The sequence below is a fragment of the Fringilla coelebs genome, assembly GCF_963513975.1.
Source record: "Fringilla coelebs genome assembly, chromosome: 8".
Lineage (NCBI taxonomy): Eukaryota > Metazoa > Chordata > Aves > Passeriformes > Fringillidae > Fringilla > Fringilla coelebs.
This window is the reverse complement of record NC_140066.1, coordinates 1861673-1882360: the sequence shown is the minus strand read 5'-3', so window position 1 is coordinate 1882360 and position 20688 is coordinate 1861673. Positions and strand designations below refer to the sequence as shown.

The 20688-nt window shown below is 40.9% G+C and overlaps 1 protein-coding gene across 6 annotated transcripts in view; it reads left to right on the top strand.

Annotated features, from left to right (window-relative positions):
• The window catches only part of CTNNA3 (catenin alpha 3), a 418277-nt gene that overhangs the window by 13125 nt on the left and 384464 nt on the right, over positions 1 to 20688 (top strand). For all 6 annotated transcript variants that reach the window (XR_014616365.1, XR_014616366.1, XM_084210853.1 and 3 more), the window contains exons 3-5: positions 845 to 1037; positions 7799 to 7965; positions 17321 to 17440. Coding sequence is in view for 4 of the 6 variants with exons in the window: in XM_084210853.1 (XP_084066979.1) it covers positions 845 to 1037; positions 7799 to 7965; positions 17321 to 17440 (480 nt within the window). In the remaining 2 variants the exon portion in view is untranslated. The remainder of the gene's footprint in view (positions 1 to 844; positions 1038 to 7798; positions 7966 to 17320; positions 17441 to 20688) is intronic.

Genomic DNA, 20688 nt, shown 5'->3' with positions numbered 1-20688 from the left:
GGCCCCTCATGACAAGAAGGACATCGAGGTGCTGGAGCCTGTCCAGGGGAGGGCCAAGGAGCTGACTGGAACACAAGTCTTAGGAGGAGCAGCTGAGGGAGCTGAGGGGGCCCAGCCTGGAGAAGAGGAGGCTCAGGAGTCCCTGCTTGCTCTCCACAGCTCCCTGACAGGAGGCTGTGGCCGAGTGGGGTTGGTCTCTTCTCCCAGGTAATGAGTGCTAGGAGAAGAGGAAATGGCCACAAGTTGCACCAAGGGAAGTTTAGATTGGATGTTAAGAAACATTCTTTCCCTGAAAGGAGTGCCCAGCATTGGAACAGGCTGCTGAGGGACGCGGTGCAGTCACCCTCCCTGGAAGCATTCAGAAAGCATGTGGATGTGGTGCTTTTGGGACATGGTTTAGTGGTGCACTTGGCAATGGTAGCTTGACAGCTGGACTTGATGCTTTTGGAGGTCTTTTCCTACCTTAATGCTTCCATGATTCCTGCCTTGCTGAGGCCTCCTCAGATAGCACTGGTATTTTTTATTTTATTATGAGCAGGTTTTAAAATGAGCAGTGGCAGGAGTTGGCATCAGGATTAATAAAACAGTGACATTTCTGTTAACTTTGCTTTGATCCTACAGAAGGAGGAACACAAAAGATGTTGCATATTGAGTAAAATTGCATTAGATTGAATTCAGTATTTTTGCCCATTCTTGGTATTTATGCTGAGCTTGCCTGTCTGTCTCTAAAGCAGAGGGAATCTCTTTGCTTATTCATAATTATATATTTTTTATTTTAATAATAATATAAATTCACTTGTAGAACGTAAGCCATTATTATCTCTTTTGTTTCTTTTAAATGTAGGTTACGACATTAGTGAACTGTCCACAGAATCCTTCTAATAAGAAAAAGGGCCGTTCCAAAAGAGCTCGTGTCTTGCTTGCTTCTGTGGAAGAAGCCACTTGGAATCTGTTGGACAAGGGAGAAAAAATTGCCAAGGAAGCAGTTGTGTTTAAAGAGGAGCTTCATGCAGCGCTCGCTGATGTGCGGAAGGAGAGTAAGTACATGGGAAACAAGGCAGGCACCACGGGGAATTGGTTTCACCATGCCGGTGTCAAAGTGAAGCTAGCATATCTGTGGGAAATGGGTTGTGATATGCAAATGTCTGAACTTGGAGTTGTCTAATTGCATATTCTGGGATACTACCTATTGGGAGGTGAAGTGTGCAAGCTGGGCCTCACTGGGAAAAAATACATATATCAGTGCAAGTTTTGGTATTTGGAATGTAGTTTTTCTTCTTTTCACGAGGACAGGATGCCTCTTGATCATTTTAGTGGCTGTTAAGCATGACTAAAAGTTAATGTTTATTTTAACTTCTTGTAAAGAACTGTTTACCTGAATGAAGGCCTTTTAAATCTTCTTTCTTTTGTGCATTAGTAAGAATTTCAGTTGGGAAGGTACAATAGTTCAGTGTGGAGGTATATTTTAAGAGTAGGAGGAGGATGCATCCTTTAACCTACCATAGGAGACATCCCCTCCTGATAGAGCAGCTCCTCTCAGGTGAGTTGTGTCATATTCTGTGTCCTCCTGACTTAATCTCTCAATTTTGAATCTAGTTCCCAGAGCTAGGCTAGTTTTTGTCATCTGTAGAGTATGTTATATCCATTTTCTTGCAGGCTCTTTGTTGTTTTCTTGAGTTTTACTTTTCCCCATGGAAACTGGGAATATTTGGGTGAGCATGAAGGCCGTGAGTCACATGATCAACATTCTAAATGTGTTCCTGCAGAAATGACAAGTTAATTTATGTTTTAGTTGTATCATCCTGCCCTTACTAAAGATGGAACTTAATCAGGTTTTTATTTAAATTTAAATTTATTTTATTTGTTCATCTCGCACATGCAGCTGGGGTGGTTTCTGAGTCTCTGCTGCTGTTCAGGGCAGTGATTACTTGCTTTTGGCTTCCTCTGAGTCTAGAGATGGCTGTGGTTTGGAGTTTGATCTATGCAGATGGTGTCTGAGATACCTTAAGGTCCTTTGTGATTAAAAGTGTTATGACCAGCAAGTATCACTGTTATCTGTCACACTGAGCAGCTGAGGCTCTTGCAACATCATTCATTTTGTACTACTCTTAAAATGTTAGCCCATCCATTATAGGCTGATAACACAAGGTAAGAATGAAATGTATAGTTTTATATTGATTTTTATACATAGAGAAATTGGAAATGTGAAATATTTTTTTTATTACTTATTGATTCTCAGCCAAGACCAGAGGTAACTACAAAAATAAATAATACATAAAGTAGATTATATATACCTCATACATTTTAAAAGAAAGTTAAGCCCATGTTATCACCTATCATTATGCAATGATGAAGTGAGTGGTTCAGCTGATCTCCTTCAAGGATTTGCCAAACTGCTCAGGTTAGTTTTAAGAAATTGTTGAAACGATTGTAAAAAAGGTAGCAGTTTCCTGATTTTGCAGATATTTATAACCTTTGAAGCTGTGTGCTATTTTTAATTTGTGGTATACCACATCATATGTAACTTAAGTGCCTGTTACTCAGGCCACATTGTGGTGCTGTTAAATGTCTCCTGTTATTTACTTCAAGCTTTTGGAGGGGATGTGGGTCATCAGCCACGGCTGCATGCGGTGCCTGCCATGCATGTCACAGCATACAGTATTTAATTGTGTGACTGTGGTGACTGGCAGGGACTTTTATTTATGCAATCTCTAATTAATTAGGAAGTTTTGCACGTGGCTACAGCTTGTATTTCCTGGAATTTTGAAGAAATGCTTTAAATAATTTCACTCACATCAACCAAACTCAGATTTGCACATTGAGATCTGGAAAGAATAAATTCTGTCTCATCTCCTCTTGTGTTTTACCTTGTGTCACTTGCTGAACTTGTTCAGTTGGGGATGCATCATGAGCATGAAGCACTTACTCCTTTTGAATGTCAATTGCCAGTGTGAAAACTCCTTCATTACTTTTGGAGCTCATTAATTTGGGGCTCCTTTTAAAGGAGTGATGGACTTTTTTCAATCTGCTTCTGATATTCCTATTTACAGTAATGCTTTGGAGAATAAAGGAGCAAATGAATGGGATAAAAATGAAGAGTGGGGGTAATGTTTGGTGTATCTAATTCATCTGTGTGTAATTCATGGCCTTCAGAAATCATGGTGTCTTGGATATGGTTTCACTGACTACAGGTTGCTCTTGGCACTGTCAGTAGATGAGATTTTGGAGTCTCAAATTCGGAATTCTATAGTAAAACTTCTGAAAGAAGGTGTTACTATTATGGATGACTGGATAAATACAGTGTCTGCTTCCTTTGACATCTGCAAAGTTTTATCAAAGATTTATAGGCTTGGAGCCAGTAATTTAAATAAATGTTCTCTGCATTTTTCTTTGTTTTCTCTCAACAAACTTTTCAAGGCCTGCTCGCATCTTGATAACATCTTCTGGCACTCTGCTAAATGGGTCAGCAGGAAGGTTCGTGGGTGGTGGACTGTATGTATCATCCAGAAATCCACTGGCCTGGTAGCTGAAGTACTGCCACAATTTCCTGTTGATCTGATTCAGTGAAGCTTTGTTAGAGGCTACTTATGTCCACAGTTTTATTCTAAAATAGTGTAATAAACCCCAAAGTAAGTGCATTGAAAAACTCTCACTGGGAGATTTCATGTGCATGCAACATTTCAAAAGATTGTCTTCTAATTCAATGTTCTGTGGAATACCTGAGCCCTATGCAAAAAGAGTGTAAGGAGCATTGTTCAACCCTGAATGCTTCTGACACTAAATATCAGTCTCAAATTCATGTCCTGATTCTGAGATTTAATCAGTTTTAAGGCAAGCAGTGATGTTCATGTGGTGAAATGTTGCTGTAGAAGTCTGAATTGAAGTCTCACGTTATCCTTAGGATGATGAGTTTTTGCATTTCCGTGAAGGTGTGATGGCTTACAGTTCTCAAACAGTTGCATGGGCATAACTGAAATGTTTGCTATTTACTGCCATTGCTGACTGACTATATATAGTCAGAAACACAACAGTTGTTGCCTGCCTTGTTTCTATCTATTGCAGTGTCAGTGTTTCTTGTGTTTAGCTGTTATCATGCTCAAGTGCGTTCCCAGATAAACCTGTCATCGCGCAGAGCAGTGAATTGAAAGGAAGTTACTTGCTGGAGTTACATTTTGAGCCTTAAGTTACTCTTTGATGTTTTGAACGGCCATATTTAATGTCTTTTGACACTAAACAGGGGAGGCAAGAGTTTGATGGCCTGGAAAACACTCCCATTCACTGGCAAGAAATGGGTGCTTACTTAGAAGGGCATTTACTGAAGGAAGGGTATAGGGATCTTTTGTATTATACTATGTTCTTGTTTGTCCCTCCTCTCATCTTAAAAGTAAACTTTCTCCTTCTACATGAAGAGGTACGTCTCTGTATTCTGCATCTAAGGGACTTCTGTTCTGGGAGGCAGAACTTAAATGGCTTAAAATTATCTGTGCTGTACACTCATTTCATCAAACCCAGAACGGATCCCCTGCAGAATAGCTTTTGACATCAGCATCACTGGATCAGGTGCCCCTGAGTGGGAAAGGGAGAATGAAGAGGTGGGTGTAAGGCATGATGGGGATGTGTGGTGGCTCTGATTACATGATAGGAAGAAATGGATGAGATGTGGAAGTGGAACTTCCTGATAGGCAGTGGTGAAATAGTTGCTATGCAACAGAATCTAGTGGTATCTGAGTGGGATAAGAGACTGTGTGGCGGGAGAGAAATGTCCTGTTACAGCTCCAGAAAGGTATTGTGAGAATATGAGTTATCACAGTGTTGAATATTGGGAACATGCAGGAGGTATCGATCTGCTGTGCCCTGGCACTGATAGTGTCACTTCAGCTGGCTGGCTGAAGCAGAATCCTTTTATTTGCTGTAGCAGATGGAGATGGTATTTGTAGGAACAGAACAGGTGATTGTCCTGGTGACTTGTATTGTTTAATCTTGTTTTTAGAAAGGGTAGGTTGTTCTGTGCTGTGATGTGACCTTGACTCCCAAGCTTCTCTGGTATTTATTCTGCTTAATGTGTTAGCTGATGCCTGCAGAATTTGAGGCTGCATGTACTAGTGTCAGTAAGAGCCAGTAAGTGTTCTGTTCCTGGTGAGACTCCATGTGGAATGCTGTGTTCAGCTCTGGGGCCCTCAGCATAAGAAGGACATGGACCTTTGGGAACCAGTCCAGAGGAGGCTGCGAAGATGCTCAGCAGAATCGAGCACCTCTCCTGTTAAGGCAGGCTGAGAGAGCTGGGCTTGTTCAGGCCGAGGAGAAGGCTCCGGGGAGACATTGTTGGAGCCTCTCAGAACCCAGGAGGGACGTACAAGAGGTCTGAAGAGGGACTTTCTACAAGTGGGAAAGGCTTTAAATTGACAGAGGGTGTTTTAGATTAGATGCTAGGAAGAAATTCTTCACCATGAAAATGCTGAGGCACTGGCACAGGGTGCCCAGAGGAGCTGTGGCTGCCCCATCCCTGGAGGTGTCCCAGGCCAGGTTGGATGGGGCTTGCAGTAACCTGGGCTAGTGGAAGGTGTCCCTGCCCATGGCAGGGGGATTGGAACTGGATAATCTTTTCGGTCCCTTCCAACCCAAAGATTCTAGGATTCTGTATTATAAACCATTGTGGGCTTTTTCTTGTTTGTTTGTAGTTCTTTTCTCTCCAGTTTGAGACTGAAATGTTGGAAATTCTTTCTACTAACTTTGGTATGTCCTTTTCCCCCTTAGTAAATGGGCTCCTATTGTCAGCTGTGTTTCTCTGGAACTGTAAAGCCATCAGCCTCTAACAGTGCAGTTCAGGAGTGGGTGACAGGACTTTCTTGGCAATAGTACCTCCTTGTGGGAGGACACAAGAATGGCATAAAATTCACTGCATTCCATGTGCATTTCACACTGCTGCAGTTAAAAGTAAAAAATGGGATGAGAAAGCCAGTTGTAAATACAAATAGAAGGGAGGAAAATGGGATACTTGAATGAGATTTCAAAAAGAGAACGAAAATCTATTCATATCAATAAAAGAAGAAGGCATAATTTTGTTGATCTTTCCTAAGCCAGTGAAGAGCACTTGGCTGTTGTGTGTCTCTGAGGGTGCTTGCTGCCTGCAGTTGGTGGCGTTGTTGCAGTGTCTGTACAGACACAGACTGGCATGAGCTGTCAGCTAATTGCCAACAGGCTCACAGTTCGCTTGTTTTTAAAGGAATCTTCCTGCAAGTCTTTGGATATTTTTGGTGCTGGATAAAGTGTGTGAATCCTCTAAGTATTTAAAAAATTACCTGTGGCTGAACAGTGTTTTTTAGATTTCCCTGTGCCTGAGCAGATTTTTGTAGGCACGTATAAGTAAAAGTCATTTGCCACAGCAGTAGCTGTCAGTAGCTGATCTGTTGATGGTAGAGCAACATTTACTTTGGGAGTCATCTTATCTGGGTGTGTTGAACAGTTTTGGAAATATCTGCCTGACAGTAATTGTGCAGTTATGATAGATCCTGGCTTTGGTTCTTTGAATTGCTTTTTGTTTGGTTGTCTAAAAGAATTGAAATACTTTGAGTGCTGCTGTCTGTCTGAATTCCTATTTGTGCCACTAAATGGACATTTTTTGTGTTTTATTGTTTGTGACAAATATAATTATGGAAGAATATCCAGTTGATGGGAATTAAAATAAAAATAGATTAAATGGCATCAGATTGTCATGCTGTCTACTGCAATTTAAGAAAGTTTCAACACTGTGTTGTTGGTGGAGCTGTCATTTTCTGCTGTTTGTTCTTGTAGCTCCTATCTGTCTAGCCTGCATCTCATGGCTCTATTTTAGGGTTATGATTTTATGTGTTCATCTGGCCATCCCAGCTTATGTCATGCTCATTTCTAAGGGCTTGGTCTTATTCAGACCCTTCTGACTTGTGTTTGCTCACAGAATTTCAAAATGTTGAGGGGTGGAAGGGACCTCTGAGGGTCGTCTGGTCCAATGCCCCAGGTCAGGCAGGGCCAGCAGTCTGCCCAGGACCATGTCCAGTCAGGTTTTTAACATCTCCCAGGATGGAGACTCCCCAGCCTTCCCGGTTGGCCTGTGCCACTGCTGAGTCATTCTTGCAGAGAAAAAATATTTTCTGATGCTTACATGGAATTTCTTGTGTCTCATTTTGTGCCCATTGCTTCTCTCCCTGTTGCTGGGCACTACTGTGAGCAGTCTGGCTCCATCTCCTTTTCACCTCCCTTCAGGAATTTATGATGTTTATCACTGTGGTCCGTATCGTTGAATTTCATTTACCAGACTTCACATTGGAGAGCAGTATATTGTTGTCTGCTGGCAGTCGCTAGCTCCATGGCACAGATTTCCCTTTATGTCAGTCAGATGTTTGAGTGTATGAGGTTTTCATTCCATTAACTTATATTTGTAATGAGAAGAGCAATATTTGATTCCCTTCTGTGACCAGAAATAGCAAGGACACCAACGTACCCAGTAATATAACAAGTAGCGACTAGAAAAGTTTACCAAAGCTTTGTTGTGTACAGTTAAGAGTAATAGTGTGAAGGCCAAGGGAATTATTTCAGAATTTAATGATGCTGTAGAAGAGGAAGGGAAAGAGAATGGAAGATATGGAACATTAACCTGCATGATCTGTAACCATTGACCTTCATTTCAAGGCGTTAGGGCAAGAAAGAGATACCAGATTTATTGGCTATACTTGTGACTTGCCAAATAACTGACAGAACTTCAGCGACTTCCTTTCCTCTGGGTGTTGTGATGCAGCCTAAGGAAATGTGTCTCGTTTCGCAGGTCAGGCCCTGCAGGTGTCAGCAGAGGCGTTCACCAGCGATCCCTGCTCCCTGCCCCGGAGGCAGGCTGTTGTCCCAGCCGCTCGCTCCCTGCTGGCCGCTGTCACCAGGCTCCTTATTCTGGCCGACATGGTGGACGTGGCCTATCTGCTGCAGCACCTGAGTGTGGTGAGTAATGCTCTGCTCTCCTCAGGCTCCTGTTAGCCACAGCTGTGTCTGCTCAGGGCCTGGAAAACTCTTTCTCTACTTGAGCCTTGTAGGTCTCATGCATGGAACACCTGGGCAGCTGGGGCAAGTGTAGATTTTAGATGAGATTTGTGAATGGACCAGAAAAACTCATCTACTTGCAGCTCAGCATATGTGATCTACTTTTGGTTCCTTTTTTTCCACTGATACTTTCAGTGATTTATAAGAGACTGATAAAACCACAAATTTCTGTTGACTTCCTAGTATTTCAGGGCAGAGGTGAATAATCAGTGCCACCTCTCATAATGCCTCATGCCACGAGAGAACACAGTGACTTAGAGGACCATGCTGAAGCAAGTTCAGTTTGGTGAAGATGAGAGAATGAAAATTTGGCTCCAAATCAGACTAAGAAAAGTGTTTGATAGTAAAACAATGTTGTGTGGCTTTCAATACTGGGCTTGAAAAATCTGCCTCTGACAACTGCTGGAGATGCACCACAGGCTAAATTAACACTGACTTGCAGAAGCTTCTGTGTTGTTCTGTATGTTTAAATTTATCAGCTGTAATAGGAATGGCCTGTGTCTTTTGCACTGTTTATGGAAAATGTTCTTAAATTATGATATTTTTCATGGTAATCTATTACATTTTTAATGTTTATTTTCATAATCCCAGATGCTCTCTTCTGAAATGTATTTGAGTATGTTTTACATGAGAGAGCTAAAATTAGATGGTTTTTCTTACTAGAGTTTCAGTATTTCTAAATGGCTGTCTAATTGACTTCATGTTTTCCATCTGAAAATGAAAACAAAAAGTAACTGAAAACGGTGAAAGAATGCAGAGTATCATTCAGGAACAACTCCAGCACTGCAGAGGGCCATTAAATTGTCATCTTCTTCCATATTTCCTCTTAATAGGAGGGAGAACTGAATTTGTAAATGAACCCTTAGAATAAATTAGGGTGGTAAAACACTCTCAGTAAAGCCATTGCAAAAAGATTCACCCTAGTTGTTAGAGGGTGTTCCATTTTGCATATCTATTTAGTCTCTGCTCTGGCTGTTGAACTTGCCTACAGTGGTATTAGCTGTAATGGTGTCTTTTATGTTGACATCTAATTAGAAAATTGACTTAATGTAATTTCAACATATGCTATTGAACATCCCTCAGTTTCTAACAACTTTTGGTCGCAGCTAACTGAGCCAGATTTAAAGGCAATTAAATATTTTAATGAATTTCAACATGGCTCTATTCTAAGTGTTTAACTGTAATCATTATACTTTAGAACTCCCTTAGGAATTCAGTTTTTCTTCAACATGGACTTGCTCCCACAAAAAGACATTGTATTCACACAGTGTCAAAGTAGACCTTGTCTTTGCTGTATCAGCTGTAATATTCTTGGGTTTTTCAAGTTCATATGCCTTGAAAATCAGCTCCTTAAAAGTCTTTAGCTGTTTTTCTTTGCACTTGTTCTAAAATCTTAATACTTCTACCATATTACCCTGTTCTTCAGACATGGGTGTTACAGCTGTTATCATTTAAGAGATGGGAAATTTCATTGCTCTTTATTTCTGTGTCCCTGAGCACTGTAATTTTTATGGGGTAGACAAAATTGATTTGAAAAATTAAAAAAAGAGTCATAGTAGAATAAAAGACATAAAAATTATGAAAATTCTAATCAAGGACCTTTTCTTTATTTGCATGTATAAAATGAAAGAAGTTGGTTCAGCATCATGAAAGAACTCTGTACAGTGTTAGTGAGATCTTGTTCAATGTGAAAGTATTTAATGGGGGATTACCTATTCAAGTGTCTAATATTTTTCAAACCCATTTATCAAAGAGTGCTGAAAGTTTTTAGTCTTGGTCACTCACTAAAATTAGTGAATTCCAACGCTGATGTTTACAACTATAGGGTTTTGTACTGACAGAATACACTCTGGATCATTAAACTTGAATTTCCTCAGTAACCTGGGAATAAAAATAGAAAGAAAACAAAGACAATGTGACTGGCTGTCGTAGAAAGCCTCATCTAGTGTTACCTGTCACATCTGCCTGTTGATGTATATCTAGGAAAAAAGGATGAACCTCAGCTGTCTCCTTCCAGTTTCTGTAGTCTCTAACAATATTGTTTTCTGTACATTCTGCTTAGACTTAGGACTGTTTTTGAATTCTGTGTAAGAAAGTCTTCATATTTAACAGTTTGTAATTCTGAAAATACAGAGTATTTTTCATCACAAAAATACTGAAATGTGATTTTCCAAAACCAGAAATAACAGGTAAGTTTGAAAGGATTTGGTAATCCTGGGAGGAATTTAAAATTGAATGTTCAGAAACACAGCTTTGTGAACAGGAAATCAGCTTTTTAGAAGTTTTGCTAATAAAATGGAGAGAATTTTGGCTGTTTAATGAATTCTATCAGATCGTCACTGAGCAAAAAGTGAATAAATGTGTGTGTAAATAATGCTTACTAGATGCCAGTACAGACCCTCAGTGACTGGTCACATTCTGGCACAGAACACTTCTGGCCATTTGTGGAATTCCAATCCTATAAGGCTCTGAGGGTGCAGTGCAAACAGGAAGATCCTTTCAGAGTTCACTGCAAAAATAAAGTATATCACATCAAAAAGAGAGGTTTTCTTTCCTTAAATAATTTATTTTTTTAAACAGGGAACAGTTTAAATAAATGCCTATCTCTGTCTGAGTTTCCATGCTTAAAGAGTTTGGAGTCTCTAAAGAAACAAGTGAGTTGTGAAAAATGTGGTCAGACAAAGGACTGTCTTCTGTATTGCACTCCCTGATTCAGAGCTGTGTTAGCAGCTCATCCATTACGGTTAGTAATGCTCGATATGATTTAATTAAGTGAATTAACAGACTAATGGTATTGCTTAAATGTATTGATCAGAAGAGAACAGCAGGAAAGTAACAAGTTTGGAGAATTTCATTCAAAGAGCATTGGCAGTCTGTCTTTCTCTAATCGGTTTCAGATCATGCTGAGCCAACATGTTTTATCTGCCTTTTTCCTATTCATGTCATGCTTGTAGATTTACTGTGCAAGTCTTCATATTTTTCATGAAGGCCTCAGACAGCATGATCTTTACAGAATGCTTGATTACAGTTATTTAAAACTCCTGCCAGGGGAAAAAAAGAATGGCTACAGATAAGAAGCAACTTGTGAAGTTGGGCCCTGTGAGTGTAGTGCTGTCTGTTCCTCCCTTTCCTGCAGAGTATTCAGCAGCATTAAAAATGTTCTGAGCAAGAACTCAGTAGGGTTACACAGAATGAAAGAGGAAAGTCATTTTGGGCTGGCCTGTGCTTCAGGTGTAGGGGCTTGATTCAGCTCCCAGAATTGTGCTTAATTGATTCAGATCCCCGTGTGGAGCCTTCCTACCGTCCAGCAGATCACTTTGGCACTTGGACTAGTGCGAGTCTTAGATGCTGTAGCTGGTCACTAAACATTTCATTTTGGACTGGGGGGGATTTGTTCTGCTCCCCATCCCTGTGCTTGGCTTCAGGGGCTTGGGTACCTGGAAAACAGCTGGTCCTGCTGCTGAAGACTGAGACAGAGAAGTACTTCAGACTTTTCCTCTTTGTTTCTCACTCTGTTTCCCCCTGCGTCCAGTTAAGGATGGAGATTGTCCTTAGCCCTCCATTTGTTCCTGATGTGTTTATAGAAACCTTGTTTTTTACAGCAGCAGCCAGATTCAATTCTAACTTCTTGCCACCTTCCTTAGTTGGGCATGGGTCACTCCTGTGGCAGGGAGACTTCTGGAGCATAAGGAGTATTAAGAAGGTGACAGGAGTCTTTGAGAGAAGATTTGGCTTCTCCTTTGGTTCACACTCCTGTTTATTTTCTCATCAAACAGAGATTCCTGCTACTAGTGAGAGGTTTGTCTGTGGTACGTAGGATGCAGTGTTTGGAATCAGGGCTACAGGGCTCATCATCGCACTCTGCAAATTCTGTGGCACTCTGTGATGTGCAGGAAATAACAGAGGAAAAGCGGCTTCCAAAGAATTGCGTTTGGAGCTGGCTCTTTCAAAGTGAGCATCCTTTTGAGTGAGTAGGAATCTGGATCCACTTCTGTGCTTGGTATACGAGCCTCTTGACTGCTCCTTTGTAACTTGTAAAACGAAATAATTGTCAAGCTGTGGGATGCTAAACTCTGTCTGGAATGTTAAGTTGTAAACATAAAGCTTGGGGAGATCTGTAACATAAAGGTGGTTTGTAGAGAGGTTGTACAATGCTTGAAGTCATCAGAAGTACAGGTGAGTGTGAGAAGTCCATATTGTGTCTGGGGATGAAGTTGGAAGGTGGCATATTAGGAAAGCAGAAATAATTGTTTGGACTGTGCAGATGCCTGCATGCTGCAGTCAGTGACCAGTTCCCCACTGCAGTAGACTCTGTCTGAACCTGGCAGGGAAAGAGCATGACTGAAGGCTTCCCTTGGGAGTGTCTGTGACTGTTTGGCCCCTGCAGCAGCAGGCATTCACCACTGAAGTGCTGTGCTTATAGGAGAATAACATAGAAGTGATGTTCTGAAATTTCCTTCTCTAGAGTATTAATATGGGAAGGCACATTCTAAGCTGGGAAAATAATCTTGGGAAGTTATCGTCTCCTGGCAGGTTATTTATTGGTAGTATAGCAACAAAGTCAGTATAATGTAGAATGGCTTGTCTGATCAACAATTCAAGCATGCAGAGATCATTCTGATCTAGGGAAATGTATTTTATAACTCATTTGTGCTTTGAGAGGCAGAAATGAGGAAATGCATGCAAAACAAACAGTGTCTGCTTTGTCATCAGAGTGTATGTCTTCAGACCTTTTTAAAATGACAGCAAAATCATCTGATATTTTCTGAATGGAAAAAGCTGTGAGCTGCTTTCTGTAAACCTCTCCAAAGGAGGCACATTGCCCATTCCATTACAGCAAAATAGGAGAAGAGCAGCTTTTTTCTCATAAGTATGTGTGTTCAGTAATTGGAATTTAAGAGGGGTTGTGAATGGCTTTTTTCCAACCATATCTCTGGACAATTTAAATAGTACATTTAGTTATAATTTAGTCTTTTAAAGAACCAGTACTTTCTCAAAACAGAAAGGTATATTTTTTCAATGGACAGCTTCCTTATGTCAAAATGGAAGTAAAATTTGCTTCTTGTCCTTAATTCAATTTGTATTAATCCATATGAAAATAAAGAGAAATATTTTACCAGTGGAGAAATCAGTGCCACTGTACTCCCCTTTGCAGTGGAAGATGGTAATATTGATACCCTGAAATTGTGCAGCTCTAGGCGAACAGAAAAGAGCCATTTCTCCTAATTTGTGAATAACAGAGCAACTTTTTGCAGCCCTGGCCCTAAATCTAAACCAGCTGTGTAGAAGGAAACTACGTCAAGGAAATGCAGCAGGCCCTTTGATCACATCATCTTTATAAAGCCAGACTCCCAGGCCAGTGACATTACAGGTGTGTGCAGTAGCATCATGCACAGAGTGGAGAAGCAGGATGGGCTGCCCCCATCCCTCTTCCTGTTTGTGTGGAGATTGTAAGGTGGTTGCCAGCAATATGGCTTTGTGCTCTGTATTCAGTGATGTTACTTTCCACATTTCTGAATTATAAGCAATGAAGCACTTTGCACTGCAAGTTTATAATCTCATAATTCTGTGTCCTGGCCTCCTGTTTAGCTGGTAAGCCATTAATTTTCATGGCTCGTATTGAAGATGAAACGTAGTAAATTTTGGCTTAAGCAGTATCAAAATTTTAGTATGATTAGTTAGTTTAATATGATTTCATTTTGAAGAGTGCAGCCACTCTGTCTCAGCCTCTTTGATCTCATTGCCTCATTTTTGTTACATATGACAGCAGAGCAAAAGTTCCAAGGCTCCTGAATGTACGTAGAAGGATAGTGGAGAAAACCCTCAAAAATGCTACGTCAGGAGCTCATAAAGACAGCAGAGGATTCTCAGCTGTTAATCCGCTTTACTGCAGGAGAAACTTCAGCCAGAGCTTTCCTCTCATCTTTGACTTTGCAGTGTGTAAGATGTGAGACCGCAGGACTTTGTCCTGATGCCTGTAGTCACACTTACTAATTGGATGAACCATGTCAGTGTTTGAGAGGAGGCTGCTGGAATCTACCTTACCCTGATCAGGCACATCATACTTCCATCGAGGAAGTGTTGTAGCGCTCTTCTGGCCCATCCCCCTTTGTGATCCTCATCACTTGCAGAGTTCATTTGTTGCTCTGTGGTACCTAAAATGGGTCAGTGAGAGTTGCTTCACTTAGTTGAAGCATTCGCTGTGTGTTGGTTTCCAATCAGATGAGCACAGAGCCTTCATTCAGCCATGTCTGGATGGTGCCTGCTCAGGACACTGAGGCTGCTGTGTTATCCACTCTGCTTTACAGGGCTGGCATGCTGGGCTCTGGTTCTGCATTTGGTAGGTTTGGGCTTTCCTGTGAAAGGAATGCTGTGATGTTAATGAATATAAAGTCTTGCTCTTTAAGGTACGAAGTCTTATCCTAGAGATAAGATTTTACCATGGAGGGAAAATGAGTCCAGGTAGCTGCCTAGTAGTGCCACTGAGAGCAAAAGCAGTAAAAGAATGCTACTTCTTAGTTTCCAGAAACTGTTCAAAGCACTTTGAAAATATAACAGGCAGAAAAGAGCTTCTTTGAATCTCTTAGGATTTTTTATATTTGGTTATTGGTAAGAGGAAAAAAAGTCAGGAATTCTGATATTTCTTTTCACCTCCAGACAGGTGAGATGAGAGAGGTTTTTTTTACCATTCACCCCAAAATGCTTGTTCACACTGATAGAAGTATGATGCAGAAAGATCCAGGTGTACTTTTAACATATGTGCTGATAACCTTTGTATGTCCAAGGCACAATTTTCTGATTTCCTGCTGATGACAGTGGAAAGAGCATATCTGTGTTTTCTTAAAATTGCTTGGTTGATGTTTTATTTACTTTTGAGTTAAATTTTTAAAAAGTGTTTCTCCCTTAGATCTAAAGACAGATGTGGATGTTCTGGCAGTTACCCATCAATTTTATTGAAGCATGTTGCCCTTATAGTTACACATTTGATTTGGATTTGATCGTGCTCTCATACTGCTTCTTATATCTCTTTCCAGAGAGCCAAATGTATTATTAATGTTTAGGTTGCTGCAGGACATAAGGGAGTGAGTGATCTTGCTAGCACAGCTCCTGTTAATGAAGAATTGAAGCTGTGGGACTAAGTACATGCCTAAAAGGATGATGATGATTCTACACCTGTATTGTAGTCTAACATGTTGACAATTATCTTAAAAAAAGAAGGCCCCTCAAGAAAAGACTGTACCTTATGTTTATTTAGTGAGTTTGGGAATCAGTGGAGACCTTTCCCCTGTGTTATCCAATCCCACATCAGGGTGCAACAGCTTTGGGCTAAGCTCTGGAGATATATGTGATGGTTTGAATCAGAAGGTGCACGATGAACTTGCCAGAGACATAATGAGCAGTTTCTTACACACTTGAAAAAAAGCAAGGACAATGGAGTGCTTTTTGGTCACCTTAAACTGAACTCAGGTCGTGTTTGCAAATGTTGCAATTAAGTTGCTTCCAGCTACGGGGTTAGCCAGGAGTGGGAATTGATGAAAGCAAACATTGCAAATGCAAGGCTTTCAGCTCAGCTCTGGAGCAGAGATAAAATCTGAAAACAACAAATCATGCAAAAATTGGAAAATAATGAAGCCAAACAGAAAGGAACAGAGACTAATGCAGTTTTATCTTAGCATGTGTCTTCTGTCAGCCATGTCGGTGCAGAATTCAGGAACATATACTTTGGGTGAGAAGGTTTTATTTTATATTTTGGTAGCAAACAATTTAAATGCAGCTAGGAAGTCTCCAGTTAACCTCTAGTAGTGCTGAATGAGGTAGAGTAAGATAAATTAAATAGATGGAAACACTGCTTTAACTTGCCTTTTGGTTTTGAGAGCAGTGAGACTGAAATAAAGGCTGCAGAGCAGCAAACAAGACGTGCTAACTTGCCTGAAGGTTGCAGGCAGGTTGTTGTAAATTGTCAGTGGAAATCCACTGCAGCTGCTTGTTATCCCCAAGGAGAAGTACCTGGGGGCTGTTCAGCATCAGCCACAGCTTGGGCTTGAGCTGAGTCACCTGCTCAGGGATGAGGGGCTCTGGAGCACTCCACATCCATGATCAGCATGGGCTGTCAGTTATGTTGTCAGCTTCTTAAAGAGGGACAGAACATGAGTGGAGGTTTGGATTTTTTTTCTTCCTTCTGCTCCTGTGGTTTGTTATTCCAATTCAGTGGCTGTAGTTTAAGCAAAACTGCAGAGAAATGTGGTCTGTAGTTACTACAGGAGTGCTTGGTTGTCCAGAGCTGACTGGAAAGCAGTCCATTGCCTCATTCCCTGGGCACTGGCACCACGGGGGAGCTTCACCTACGGGCCCTGGGATTGCAGGAGGCTCAGTCAATATTTTGGAAGGATTTACGAGTGTGTAGTTCTTCCTGATTATGTCAGTGTAAATATATGTTTATAGACTTGATGGTAATCACAGTGATAACAAAGTGTTCCTGGGCTCCCTGCAGCTTTGCAGCCATCACATGCTTATGAGGTGAAAAAGGGTGTTTACAGCTGGGAAAACAGCAAGTCAGAGGAGAAGGCTCATGGTTTCCTGAAGGGAGCAAGGAAGCTGGATCTCCAGTTCTCCTCTGACACAAGTCTTAACAGTTCCTACAGCTGGGCTGGTGTTGTGCATCTCTGAAAAATACCAGTCCTCTTTTTAATAATAGCATATGCATGAAAGAAGTTTTAAATTTAAAAGTAAGGTCTATAGTGAAGCATAATTGGAGTTGTCACAGTTTTCATGCAGAATGTGGGCACGTTGCCTGAGGTGATTATCCGGTATTAAATTACTCTTAAGTAAATTAACTTGATAAGAAGCACCCTGTGATTTCCAAGTTCTGCTGTTATGCTTGATAGAATGAGTTCATGGCCTGTATAAAGTTGCATACACTTTTCTTAGTTGAAAAGAAAGTATTTAAATCTGTGTCAATTTATTAGTTCCTGGAACTTGGCATAGAAAAGCAACTCACCTTTAGAGATTGATTGCTTGTGTCTGCTCCGACCTGTGAAGTGAGAGGATTTCATTTCATTGAGGAGGGTGTATGTACAATGCTTTGAATTCTGTGACTGGTTTCAAAACAAAACCCTAGGAATATGTGGAAGGTTAGAGGTGACAAAGCTCAATAGCCTTAGTATTTAGTAGAAAATAATTGTAATACAGAATGAAACACAGCAACTGTATAAATGATAATTTTTTGTTGGCTTTGTTTTTTTATTTTCCCTCACAGTTTCAAAGAACATTTGAATCTCTAAAAAATGTATCCAGTAAGTCTGATCTGCAGAAAACCTACCAAAAGTTTCAAAAAGATCTGGAAAACCTTGATTACTTGGCATACAGACGTCAGCAGGTAAGACCATGGAGGCTGGTAAGAAGACAGAATGCTGGGCATAAACAGGGTATGTGGTAAAACTGCTGTGTTGATGGAGTTACTGTTCTGTCATTGGGTTTTGTGCTTTGTATCAGGTAAGGCAGCAGGGCTGGGGCAGGTCTTGCTAAAGCATATGGTGCTGGACTGCTGGGTTTTGGTTTTTCAGCAGAGAGAAGCACAGGCAAAGCAAGTGAGACTTAGCAGACATTAAAAGTTGCATTAACACGTAATTGTCTAAATGGAAGTGTAGAGCAGTACTATTTGCAATCTTTTACTTGAAAAAATTAACCCCATCACCTCAGTCAATGGAATCCAATACTTTCTGTGCATGCAAACCATTAATTTTTTCTCCTTTAGAAATGAATTTGTGAGGTTAGTATGCATCAAACTTCAACGTGTACATGTGTTCTTTGACTTGTGTTTGCAAGATCAAAGTTGAATTGGTAACACGTGTTTAATGCTGGATGTTCTGACACTTACACATAGTTGATGTGAAAATATCAGCTCTCATTATGGGTAGTCACTAATTTTCTTGTCTTGATGATAAAATAAGGCTTTGCCTCTTCCACAGCCTGAGGGTAAAAGCTGTAACATTTCTATGCGGGGTCGTTGTGGTGTGTGTTCTCCTGAACTCTGTCACTTGGTGTCAGTGTTGCCAAACAGTTCATGTGCTTGGGGCAGATCACTTGCAGCTATTTCTGTCAGGTAATTGATTAGATTACCGTGTCTTAGTTAATTTGCATTGTTTATCTGAGCAGTAGTTATCTGGTTATGGGGAGGAGTGTTTTACGTGCTGGTTGATACTGAGATTTTCATTTCAGTAGAACTTGCTGGAGAACCTGCAGTGAGGGATTTGAAAAGTGTATGTACGAATGTATTTAGTGTAGAAGATATTTTGAATTTTGTCCTGCTTTAAAGAGAAAGTAATCTTTTAATGAAAAGATATGCTTGATTTTCTGTGCAAAAATCACAGACCTGCTTTGGGGCTGAAGCTGTCGTGAATTTGGGACATATTTATGGAGTGTTTAATTGATATTACGTTTAATTGATAGCACATTTAATTGATAACAATTTATATACTTGTATTAGGTGAGGGGTATATTCACAGTCCCTCTGGCAAAATGCTGAGTAACTGCATCTGTTTGGAGACAAATGTTTTGTATATGGTCAAAGTGTGACTCTATTGGTGGTAAAATAAGGGGTTTATACACTGAAAGCAATGAATGTTGCTTTTGAAAGAAATGCAGTTATCTGCTTCTGTACCTTTTCTTCAGACATGAGCCATGAAGTGCAGTATAGCAATGCTCTTCTTCAGTGGGAAGGTTTACAGGACAAATCAAAGCTGGGCTTTTTAAAGGGTCTTCAAAATGTCCCACATCGACTCTGATTAATAAATATAGACCAAACTTCTATGAGTGGCAGCAGTATACAAGTGGTAAACTTGTTTGGGGTGAAGGTTGGGCAGCACCCACTAGAGAAATTTCTTTGGGTTGAGAATATCTGTTTATAGCCAGGCTGCCATTTTGCAATGTGCCAGGAGATGCCTGTGTCTGAGAAATATAGATTTTCTTGTCCAGGAGATAGTCTGGCAATTCCTTTGAATTAAAACAAGCTTTTAATTTCCTTGATACTTTCTCATCTCTGAAATTTGACAAAAAAGAATAGCTGCATGCTATGAGTACATACCACTTGCTCTGTGACTTCATGGAATGTTTCCAGTAAAAGCTAAGTAAAGTTTAAATTGGTTTGTATCAACCTAAATATTACCTTTGCAATATGAATGTTTGCAGGGGAAGTGAGAGGACAAAATGTTAAAGCACTTGGGGATAAGATGGGACTTGGTGATTGATCCCAGCTCTGCTCTTGGGATGCTGTGGTAGGTGCACACTTCCTTTTCTCTCAGGTGGGAGATCCAGCTCTGCTCTTGGGATGCTGTGATAGGTGCACACTTCCTTTTCTCTCAGGTGGGAGATCCTAGCTCTGCTCTTGGGATGCTGTGATAGGTGCACACTTCCTTTTCTCTCAGGCCGGTCTTTGTTGCTGTTGGAGGGAAGTTGTCCATATAGTGTTCAGCTGGAATGGCACTGGTTTAAGGCTGTTTATTGTAATTGTCTTACTGTAAGGTCATTTAAGGAGAGTTGGGCAATAGCTGCAATAAAAATGGACTTGCAGTGAAGTTCAGTGGTATTTAGCACCTGTCAAATTGAAAAATTGCCACCGTTGCTGCTGTTCTTAGTGCTAAGAGTGCCTTTAGGATGCCTGTAGCAGTGCTGGCTGTAATCCAAAGACATTCAGTTTTTGACTAGAAGCCTCCACCAATGTGTCATCTTATAGTTGACAACAGGACATCAGTATGTGCACACACACAAAAGCACTATCCTGTTGTAAAGTATTCTGCTTTAAGGTTTGCTTGTTTCATGTTGATTGTGTGCTCTCAAGGAAATTGTTTGTAAAGGACGGAATCTGTGGGAAAGAATTTTGGTTAATCCATTTAAAAAATCATTTTGGGATTTCTTTCTGATGTTTGTTATATTTAGAAATGTTTTAAAAAGTTGTGTTGGACACTGAAGGAGATAAGGGCTGTATCAAAGACATTTATGGGGCACACAGTGATTTACTTCGCTCTTGGGAAATAGTGCTTGCAGAGGATGCAGCAGAGCCATTCCCTGTTCTGGTTCACAGTCCCTTGTTATCAGTACTGCAGCTGCCTTCATGGTTATACAGGTCAGATTTGTATTTTGAAAGGTTTAATTTTGAATGAAAACTTGCTTCTTCAGTCAAATGGTAAATCTTTTTGTTAAAATGGATTGAATGCACTTTTAGTCTTCAGCTTTGATCACTTTGGTGGGAGAGAATCAGAAGAGTGAAAGTGGGAAGTTGTGGGTTGATAAAGTAGTTTCAACAGATAAAGCAAAAGCCATGCACACAAGGAAAGCAGAACAAGGAACTGATTCCCCACTGCCCATGGCTGGGCAGGTGTTCATCCATCCCCAGGAGAGCAGGGCCCTATCCTGGGTGACAGTGACTGGGGAGGACAAACTCCATCCCCCTGAATGTCCTCCTTCCTTCTTCTCCCCCCAGCTGTGTGTGCTGAGCGTGGCCCCACCTGGGCTGGGATCTCCCTTGGCTCCCTTGGGCTCAGCTGTCCTGGCTCTGTCCCCTCCCAGCCCCTCCCTGGTGGGGTCAGTGAGGGCCAGAGGAGGCCTTGGGTCTGTGTGAGCTCTGCT